The sequence below is a fragment of the Alexandromys fortis genome, unplaced genomic scaffold, assembly GCF_014885135.2.
Source record: "Alexandromys fortis isolate MF-2015 unplaced genomic scaffold, M_Fortis_MF-2015_v1.1 scaffold_9, whole genome shotgun sequence".
Classification (NCBI taxonomy): Eukaryota; Metazoa; Chordata; class Mammalia; order Rodentia; family Cricetidae; genus Alexandromys; species Alexandromys fortis.
The window spans coordinates 19,301,493-19,312,451 of NW_026067892.1; the positions used below are offsets into that span (position 1 = coordinate 19,301,493).

The following is a 10,959-nucleotide window of genomic DNA, read 5'->3' on the forward strand; positions in this document are numbered from 1 at the left end:
TATATACACACACACACACACACACACACATATATAATGCTTCACATGGAAAAAGAAAGGAAATAAGGTCTCTTAAGATGAGCCACTTCATGAGATTGGGGTGGAGATGAGGCAGCTGGGTGGATGAGGCAGTATGAGAAGTCCAGGCCCTACTGAGGTTTTCCAGCGTGGCCACCGCCCACAGGTTGACCCACCTGTGAATCTGTTGTTTCCTTTTGGACTTGGGGAGAGAAAAATATTTCTGACAGAAACCAAGGTCAGGCTCTAGAGGAAGCCCTGCTAGAAGCATTAATTCCAGCAAGCATTTGCCTTGGCTGGTTTCAGTCGTCTCCTCCTCCTCCACCTTCTTCCTCTTCCTCCTCCTTCTCCTTCTCCTCCTCATCCTCTTCCTTTTCTTCCTCCTCCTTCTTTTCTTTTCTTTTCTTTCTTTTTGTTTTATGAGACAATTTTTCTGTGTAGCTCTGGCTGTCCTGGAACTAGCTCTGTAGACCATGTTGGCCTCGAACAAACAGAGATCCGCGTGCCTTTGCCTCCCCAGTGCTGGGATTAAAGGCGTGCGCCACCACCACCCAGTGCTGCAGTCATTCTTACTGTTGTGTTTTTAAACAGTCTACCGTGCCTTCTGCCTTCCATCTGGGAAGAGTCTGAGAAAAAGCTGAGGTAGAGGTGGCTGCAGCTGCCCTTTGCTCTCTGAAGGATGCTTTAAAGAGACCACACTGCTTTGTCTGAGTTCCCTGAGAACTCAGCACTTGGCTATTCCCGTCCTCAGAGAGGTAAGGAAGTCAGGGAAGGTTTTATTAGACCCATTTTACTGAAGAAGAAACTGAGGCCCGAGGAGGATTTGTACCTGACTGGAAGCGGGTCCAGAACTTTATCTTCTACTTTGTCCTAGCCTCCTTTTCCTCCATGATGGCATTCAGGACCCAGGGGACAATTTCATGGTATCAGAAAGAGGAAGGGTTATAGAGGAAGCCATGGCTGCTTCTGCGTGTGCCGTGTGCTGTCTTGGTTATGTAGAATAGACCTAGCAAACAGGAGCTGCCAGGAGGCGGAGAGATCAGCTCAGTGCCCCAAGGACTAAAGTCATTTCCTAAGAAAAACAGAAAGTGAGATGGTTCAGGCGCTGAGCCCTGATGGGTCTCAGCCGCTCTAAGCCTCTCTAAGAGCCTCACTGTCCCCGGAGACCTCATTTCAGTAGGTAATGAGTCTCTAGGGCCCCGCCCTGTAATTAGAGTAGCCTCAGAATGTCATGAGCGCCATGACAGGAGGAAGGGCTGCTTCCTAAGGCTCTTCACGGCCAGCTCAGAATAGAGCCAGTGAAACTGGTGCAGCCGGATAGAGCTTGCGTGCACGTGTATGTGAGTGTGAGCATTTGTGTGTTCATGAGTGTGTTTCCGTTGTGTCTCTAGGGCCCCTGTCGGCAGCCGATCCTCATTTCCCTTCCTTCCCATGGTTGCTGATTGGGCTGGAAACTTTTCGGCCCTACAAGTGACCTCTGTGTTGTGCCTGGCATGGTATTTGTGTACCACTGGACTTAGAGGTCCTAGGGTCAACTCCAGCATCTAGCCCTGACATCGTCTCCCTGGGACCTGCCCCTGTGCTGTCTCTGCTTGTAGCTCTCACTCTCTGGGGGGGTGCTCAGTTCATTCCACAGCTCAGCTCCCAGGACCCTGCCGGGCACAGCAGGCCTCTGCAGTGTCCAGTGAGTGGATGGTAGATGGCAGGTGGAATAAATATTTGCCTAAATAGGAAAAGCTGTCTGTTCATGTCCCTTCTGGCTCTTAGTCTACTGGGATGGTCTTCCAGGACAAGCCATTCTTCTCCTGGGGCATGGAGGTGTGCCAGGAAGGGACTGTCACTGGGATAGGGTGGCTGGGAGCAGTTGACAAGGGGAGGGCAGCCTCTGGAAGTGTGTTGAAGGGGAGCCAGTGGGATTTCCTGGTTGAGATGCAAATCAAGGAAGGGAGAATTGGCTGTGCAGCCAGAGTTTAGCCCCTGTCCCTGGAAGGAGGCAATTGTCACTAAGATGGCCAACTTGTGGGGATGAGTGATTTCAGGGGGACATGGGTGATGAGTTGGGGTACTTGACAGATATCCATTGAAGTGTTGTGCAGGCATCTGAGGGTGTGTGTGTGTGTGTGTGTGTGTGTGTGTGTTGGGGGACTGGGTGTCCCAACATCTTTCTAGAATCTAGACTACGGGGAGGGTACTCACCAGTCAGAGGCTTGCTGCATCCCAAGCTCTACTGCAGACCTTTTGGAGTAGGGACAGAGAGATCGGAAACTGTTGGCAACCTCCGCCCACCCTAGGCTTCGTAGTCCTGTCTCCATGAAGCAATTAGAAACCCTGCCTTAATGAAATGGTTCGGCTTGAGAGCAAGGAGGCTGTAGAGCCTGGACTGCTCAGAGCAGGCTGTGGAGAGGGGCTTGTCCTGAGCCTGGGGGACAAGTTGACTATGGCTAGGCTAGGTAGAGAGGAAGGGAAATGCAGGCAGAAGGAACAGAGTGGGTGAAGGCACAGAGGTCAGCCTCACATTTACTCCTGACCCAGCAAGGAACTGCCAGACAGCCATACTGACAGAGCGAGACCTATATCCATGCCAGACAGGTCAGAGGTGACAGGTCAGAGGTGAAGCCTGTGGTCCCCCGCAGCCCTGGTGTCTCTCCTGGGCCCTTTTTATTTTAGGTTTCAGTTCCAAAGGGTCCAGGAAGCTTTTGTCCAGGTTCATGGAAGCTAATGACAGCTTGGCCTGCCGAACCATTTAAAAACAGCTCGGCTACTTTTATGCACTGGAGGTGGCCGGGTGCCCGCTCCCGGAACTGGGCCAGCATGGACTGCTTTTAAGGAAACTGGGCTGTGACAGGCAGATGGACCGTTGTCGCAAATCACAGCCCTGTGGCCAGAGGCAGGATGTGTCCATGGGAACCTCTGGGGGTGTCAGGCAGCATCTTCACACAGCGTCTGGATTTAGAGATAATTCTACCCTTGGTAGGGAGAAAGACGTCCTTTGCCCTTCGCCGGGCGTACCTCAGACCTCATTCTTGCCGGTGTCTTGGGACAGTGCTGGTATGGTGTGGCCGTGCCAGGTGAGGTGGGGCATTTCTCCTGAGCCTCGGTTGGAAGCAGTTTAAAATGGCTTTTCCAAAGAGCACTTGTCCTCCTGAACACACTCCAGGGTCCAGAGGAGACTGGGAGAAGAGAGGCAGACTGAGGGATGGGGCTACCTCACCCATGCAGTGTGCACCAGCTCACCAGACAATGCCACTGTGTTGGCCACGTGCTTCTCATTTAAGTAAACTCTATTTTTTTTTCTTTTCCCTAACATCCACTGCCTATAAGCAAAATTGATGTTTTTTGGAGCACACGATGTTAATCCTTAAAATAGTATGTGACCCGCTTCCTGCCCTGTGTGTTCTGCCGCAGCTGCTCTGGCCCTTGGTCTTGGCTTCTGCCGAGCTCTGAGCCTGCATCTAGCTTCTCTTCCTTCTTCTGTGATAAGAACCCCCTGACAAAGGCCCTTAAGGGGGAAAAGCTCTGATTGGCTTGCAGTTCCAGGATACAGTCCTCCACTGTGGGGGTCTGAAGCAGCTGGTATCAGCCAAGTCACCCATCACACTGACAGTCAAGAGCAGTGAGCATTGAGTTAATGCATGGCATCGCTTGGCCAGCTCTCTCTCCCGCTCACTCATCTCAGGGCCTAGCCCATGATACAGTGCTGCCAACATTCAGAGTGGGTTATCCCGCCTCAGCTAACTAAATTAAGAAATGTTCTCATGGGCATGCCCACAGGCCAACCTAATCTAGACAGTTCCTCCCTGAGGCTATTTCCAGGTGGTTCTATGTTGTGTTGAGTTGGCAATGATCAAAACTAACCCACCTGTCTTCCCCTGTTGCTAACCCGACTGTCCAAGCTGCCCCCTTTTCTACGCTGAGGCCACACCTCCCTCCTGACCCCAGCCTGTCTTCCTGCTGCCTCCTGCCTCTTCTTCCTCACACACTGCAGGTCACTTTCCTCTTATTGCTCTTCCCCCTCCTTTCCTGACACAGCCACTAAGCTGCTTTGTAGCCACTGGAGCCTCCCACGGGGCAGGGCAGGTGGATTCACCTTTGTGGCTTCAGACCTGTTTAGTCAGAACTGCAGCCATGGGGTGAGCCTCGTTGTCTTCCAGGGATCCAGGGTACTGTCCCTGACCTCAAGCCCTTTCTGGTACCATTTTCTTCCTTGCTTCCCTCCCCCGGGTCTCCGGCTTTGCCAGTTACCTCCCCTCGTATGTTCCCAAAGCAGGCCCTCTCCAGCTGTGAGTTTTAGGGTGCTGGGCTGGGTCGCGTCCGGCGTGGGGGCGACCCTGGAGTTTTCCCAGAGTATGTAGGCCGGCACTGTGTGTGTTCATGGAAGGGCTTCCATCTGCAGCCCAGCTGTTGGGAGAGAAGCCTTCCCTGGCCCCTTGGGGCTGGCTGTGCCTGCCCACAGATAACGCTGTCACTTGAAGGACATTCCATGCCACACATTATTCCCCCTGGATCAAAGAGCTGCAATAGGCCTGGGTGGAGGCCCCAGGATGTGAGGATCGGATAGTACGGGTCTGGGTGGCCTTCTCCCTCTGGGGATACTTCCCATAGCTGTGTGGGCAGACTGGGATATGGGGACAGACCACCCTACAGGGGCGAGGCTGACTGCATGTCCCAGATCTTATGAGTGTCCCTGGCGTGTTTCCCCACTGAAAAGAGCCTTGAAAGTGTTCCCTTTTTAATGTCCTCTTTCTCTTGAGCATGTGTCTCCCACAGTGTCTTCCTCCAACAGGCTACTGGCACTAGCCAACCGTCAGTGACTTCCGGTGCTGAATTGCATGGTGCTCACACCCCACCTCTCTGAGACCCTCATTGGCCAATCTGGGATGAACCCCAGGTGCTTGCATTTTAAGGTTCCATGTGGTTCTCATGAGCAGTGAGGCTGTGAACCCCATGGGTAGGATTAATTAATGTCCTACGTGACACTGGTGGCATTCTCTCTCCTCCCAGGCTAGCAGGCCACATCTCCCACACAGATTTGTCACTGTCCCTTACCTTGTCCCTGTCCCCACTGGTGCACATTCTCACTGTCAGGCCCATGAGGGTCCTCACTGCCCATCCAGACTCCCATCTTCCCTAGGGAACTTCCCATCCATCAGCTCTGCCGTCTCCTTTTCTCCAGCCTGTGACCTGGTACCATTTCCAGAGACGGCGCCTGACAGGAGCTTGCTAAAAGTGAGAGGTCCTGCGCTCTACCCACCTGGGGCTAGAGGCTGCGGCAGAGCTCTCTGCCATTGGCCCCCTGCCAGGTCATAATCAGAGCCCTATGTGCCTCCACGGGGATGCTAGGGGACTGGGAGAGAGGAGCCAGACCTGGGAGACTGGGAACCATGTTGACAGGAGTCGGCAACAGGGTCCTTCTAGGGGACTCCAGGCTGGGCATCTCACCCTCTGTACCTTAGATGTCAGCTTTCCAGCAGACAACATGACTTTGGAGCAGCATGATCTTCAGGGAGGAAGTACAGCCCTTCTCAGTAGGAAATGGGTTCAAGACACTGTCCCCCCCCACCAGGAATTGGTCCCCCATGGGACTCCCCTACAGCCAAGCCAGGCAGCACCCCAGGCCCTGCCGCTGAAGTCACTCTGCTTGGTGCTCAGGCAGTGTGGGAGCATGGAGATGCATCAGACAATAGGGCTCCTTGCTGACACCATCCTCCTTGTCCTGCAGGCGAAGGCCACCAAAGAGGCGCAGGAGGCTCGGAGGCTGCAGTTGCGGAGCCTGCAGTACCTGGAGCGCTACATCTACCTGATTCTCTTTAACGCCTACCTCCGCCTGGAGAAGGCCAGCTCCTGGCAGAGGCCCTTCAGCACCTGGATGCGGGAGGTGAGAGAGGACGCTGAAGCTGACAGGCCTGCCTGGGGGTGGTGGGTAAGGCGGGCTGTATCTCTCCCCTGGTCCCCGAGTACGCTCTGTAAGGACCCCGGTGACAAGCTCCCCCATGGAACGGGGAGGGTCTTACTCTCCTGGGAGATTGTGTCCCACTCAGCGGTTGTGTCCCTTGCCCGGTGTCTTCACCAGGCAGACAGCCGGTAAGTGTGACTACTGAGTCGATGAATGGATGGAGGAGGGAGAGAAGGGGATGAGAAGGGCAGCCTGCCAGCTGGGAGCTTGCTCTGTGTATCTCATGGCCAATACTCCTGGATGCCTGGACACTTTGGTTCATTATTCTGTTCAACTTCCATCTATGCCCTATAAAGACCAAGGGTAAGGTTGTCAGTCCTGATCCTGTCTCCTTCCACCCATGACCTTGGATAAGGTGACCCGTCTTGTAAGTCAGCTGTCCTCAGCACTAGAATAGTGACAATAGCTGGGCGGTGGTGGTGCAGGTCTTTAATCCCAGCACTCGGGAGGCAGAGGCAGGCGGATCTCTGTGAGTTCGAGGCCAGCCTGATCTACAAGAGCTAGTTCCAGGACAGGCTCCAAAGCTATAGAGAAACCTTGTCTCGAAAAACAAAAAAACAAAACAAACAAAACAAAACAAAAAAATAGTGACAATAGTGTTAGCATCGTCGGGGAAGGTGGTAGGGACTCCGTGACATACGTGTGTGTAGTGTTTCTTCCAGACCTGGCAAGACCCAGGTGGGCTTCAGGTCACAGGGGTCTTGCAGAGGTTCAGAGACTTCTTTACGGTTGTCACGGGAGCTGGTTATTGGCTCCTCCCTTCCTGGGTTCCCTGAGATAGATCCCTCTTTGCTTTGACTTCCAAACCCACCTGGCACGTGCTGGCCGAAAGAGAGAGGAAAGCAGCCTGTAATTACTGCTCAGCCAGGAAGCTAGCCCTGTCCACCTCACCATCCAGCGGCCGCATCCTAATCTGGATTCGAGTTCACAGCTCCCAGGATGCGAGTGGGTGGAGGGCAGGAACCAGGAACTCAGTCAGAGTGGGTACAGGGCGGGTGTAGGGGCCCAGGGTGGAATGGAAGCGCGTTCAGAATCACAGGGAATAGCCAGCGATGTGGGGATGCGGGCTGCCTGGGATGCGTCTTGGGGCTGGTCTCAGGTGTCCTGTGGGAGGCACGCAAAATGAATCTCTGCACTGGAGGGTGAGTGTTGAGTCAGAAGATGATGAGGGCCATGTTGAGCAGCTTGGTGAGCAGGCCCAAGCTTGGCTTCCCTCTTTGAGCCCTGGAGTAGAATGTAGGTGGGGGAGTCTCATGTAGCCCAGGCTGGCCCTAAACTCACTGTGTGTCTGAGGATGACCTTGAACTTCTGACCTTGTTGCCTCCACCTTCCTGGCATTACAGGGCTTTACCACCATGCCAAGTTGGTTTATGCATTGCTGGGGCTCAAATCCAAGGGCTTTATGCTTGCCAAGCAAGCGCTCTACCAGCAGCTGCATCCCCAGCCTGGGGACAAGGACACTTTCTGCTTGAGTTCTGCTTAGACAGAGAAACTGAGGGCCAGGGCATACTTCTTCCGCTCCCCAGCTGCTTCTAGGACTTGATGCGGAAGGATGTTGAAGGAGAGCTGCTGGTGGTTTAGGCAGGAGCATGACTCTGACCCAGGCAACTTCAGCCCCTCTTCTGGAAGGACAGAGCTGGGGCGAGGGTACCTGGGGACAGCAAGAGCATCATCTCTTTACTCCAGGTGGAGTTGTCCCCAAGAAGATGTAGGAGATGGTTGGAGTCTGGGGCTAAGGGTCAGTCCTCTCTGTTGAGTGTTCAGCACAAAAAAAGCCAAGCTGCCTGGGCTGAACTCCCAGGCAAAGGGAAGGGCAGCTGTCTGCTCTGGCATCCACACTGCTTCTGCAGCCGCCCTGACCAGATGTGGTTTGCTGGAGTGGCCAGGCCAGTGCTGGCGAGGTCTCCCAGGCATGCCGCATGTACTTGCACAGGCTGCTCCATGCAGTCCCAGGAGAGAAGACTGTCAGTGATCCTCTTAATAAGGTGGTTAGAGATGGACGTGCAGACTTGTGGTAGCCGCTGAACTGGCTGAGGGCAGCTCTGGGCCCCAGACTCAGGTGCCTCAGAGCTCAGCAGGGGGAGGCTGGTATGAGGAAAGTAGGCGTGTTGATGCCTCACTCCCCTGAAGTTCTGCCCCATCTCTGCCCTCTCCAGGTGGCAACCAAAGCTGGCATCTACGAGATCCTCAACCAGCTGGGCTTCCCCGAGCTGGAAAGCACAGAGGACCAGCCCCTGTCGAGGCTCCGCCACCGCTGGCAGGAGCGGAGCCGAGACCCAGAGCCCTGTGACGCTGGGGCCTTCCTGTAGGCCACCATCTTGCTCCTTGCCAGGCAGACCCGGGGCCTGAGGTTCTCACTGCTTCAGATGAACACTTGCCAGCTTCCTGGAGAGATTAAGGGGCTGAGAGCCTTCAGAAGGAGGTTTTTGTAGGGTGTATAGACGGCACAGCCATTCTCTGTAAACCCTTGGGGTGTGTAATGGCCTCTGGCGAGGCCCAGCATGTGTACCTCACAGACCAGCAGGGAGCGCGCTCCCCACACAGCCAGTCACCACCGCTGTCTTCTCACAGTCATCAGACTGCCTAGGTGGGCAGCAGGCTGGCCATGTTTGCTTTTTCACTTCCTTCCTCCGGCTGGCTTGCTCTTGCTTCTCAATCTTTCAGCCTAAGTAGCTGCCTGAGGTAGGCGAGGGGGATGAACTGGGCAGGTCCATGTTAAAGGCAGCTCGGCCCAGCTCCTCCTGGCTCATGAGTATTGCCAGCCTGGAAGACAAGGAGGATGACTCCATCTCTCTTGTCTTCCTTTCCCCACTTCCTTCTCTAGGCTGGCAGAGGTAGAAGTTCCCGGGAGTTGGAAACATCAGGGAGATCTTCCCAGTGTGGGGAAAGAGCCTGTGGAGGCCAGTGAGGGAGTGGGGAGGGGGATCAAGGCTGACTCTTGGACAGTGGAGGGTGGGACAGGCCCGTGTTGGCTTGTCGGGCCTCAGATTCCAGGCCCACCCTCGCCAGGATCCCCGAGCTGCTTCCTTGGACCCAGCTGAGTTATGAGTGGTATTGTTCACACAGGAAGAAGGTGCACATGGAGGGCTGTGTTTGGTGAGTCTTGGCTGGGATTGCAGTTTGCCACATACAGCGGTTGCACACCTGGGAGGCTGGTTACCTGTCTGACTCTCTGGGGATAGGGATGAGTCCCTGGGCTCCTGTCCTTCAGCAGGAAGATGGAAGGACCTGTCAGCTGTTAGCTATGATACTCAAAGAGGCCAAAATTGTTTCCAGCCTGGGGAAGTAGTGACCCTCTTCGCCGGCTCCTTTTGCGAGCTGCTGTATGTCTGTTCGCGGCCTCTCAGGTGTCTGTTTTCTGCACGTCAGTTATTTTCAGAGAAGTAGCCATGGAGTCAGAGGCCAGAGGGGGCCCCTTCACACTCTCATGCTTGGCACTGACTGGGAGATATGCTGGGACCACTGGCGGATCACTGTTCCTCCCTGCCTCAGTTTCCCCATCTGTAAAATGGGAGAATAATACTTGCCTACCTACCTCACAGGGATGTTGTGAGGAATACCTTATGTTTTTTTTTTGTTTTTGTTTTTGTTTTTTTGTACAGAGCTTTGGAGCATTAAAAACAGTATAAACATGCAACGTGTTACGCTGATTGATCTTTACTGTGAGGCAGACGTAATGGAAGCCATGAGGATAAGTGGGTCCCCTGTTCCTCCAGGGAAAGGGTGGATGCAGGGTTAAAGCCCTTGTTACTGGCACTCCTGATGTTTAGAGGCTGTGGCTATGACAGACGCCACTTCCTCTGTCTCATCAGTCACACCTTACCGTCCTGTACTGGATGTCCTAGATGGTCATGTGGATCTCTGCTTGAACAATGCCATCAATCATCAATCAAGACCGTGTACCACAGACTTGTCCTCAGGCCAGTGTGGGGCACTTCCTCACTTAAGCTTCCCTCTTCCCAAGCGACCCTAGCTTGTGTCAAGTTGGCATGAAATTAGGCAGCACAGCATCTGTACACACGTACACACAGCATCTGTACACACGCACACACAGCATCTGTACACGCATACACACAGCATCTGTACACACATACACACAGCATCTGTACACACAACATCTGTACACATGTACACACAGCATCTATATACACGTACACACAGCATCTGTACACATGTACACACAGCATCTGTACGCACGTACACACAGCATCTGTATACACGTACACACAACATCTGTACACACAGCATCTGTACACACGTACACACAGCATCTGTACACACGTACACACAACATCTGTACACACGTACACACGGCATCTGTACACACGTACACACAGCATCTGTACACACGTACCCAGAGGGTGCCAGGACTAGCTTCATGATGAAGCAGGACTGGAGGCTTCACTACAGATTTTAAGAAAGAAAATTGCTCAAATTAGGTTGGGGCCTGTCAAGGAGGACAGAACTCAGTCCCCACATCCTCTGCAGATACCCAAGGGTCCTGCACACCCCCCCCTCACTGTTCTCCTTTCCTTTTCATTTATGCCATTTTTGTTTGAATGTCAAATATCCCCTATAGGCCCATGTGTTTGAACACTGTCTCTAGTGGGTGGCACTGTGTCTGAAGTTCGCAGAACTTTGGAAAATGGAGCCTCACTGGAGGGAGTGCACCATTGCAGGAAGTGCGCCACTGGAGGAAGTGCACCACTGGAAAAAGTGCACCACTGGAAGAAGTACACAGCTGGAGGAAGTACACAGCTGGAGGAAGTGCACAGCTGGAGGAAGTACACAGCTGGAAGAAGTGCACCACTGGAAAAAGTGCACCACTGGAAGAAGTACACAGCTGGAGGAAGTGCGCCGCTGGAGGAAGTACACCATTGGAGGAAGTACACAGCTGGAGGAAGTGTGCCACTGGAGGAAGTGCACAGCTGGAGGAAGTGCACAGCTGGAGGAAGTACACAGCTGGAGGAATGCACCACTGGAGGAAG

The 10,959-nt window shown here is 53.8% G+C and overlaps 1 protein-coding gene across 1 annotated transcript in view; it reads left to right on the forward strand.

The window, feature by feature from the left end:
- The window catches only part of Pald1 (phosphatase domain containing paladin 1), a 58,740-nt gene extending 49,136 nt beyond the window's left edge, over window positions 1-9,604 (forward strand). Inside the window, exons 18-19 of the mRNA XM_050142913.1 lie at window positions 5,738-5,893; window positions 8,128-9,604. Coding sequence (XP_049998870.1) covers window positions 5,738-5,893; window positions 8,128-8,280 — 309 coding nt within the window. The 3' untranslated portion in view covers window positions 8,281-9,604. The remainder of the gene's footprint in view (window positions 1-5,737; window positions 5,894-8,127) is intronic.
- Window positions 9,605-10,959: the final 1,355 nt, after the last annotated feature.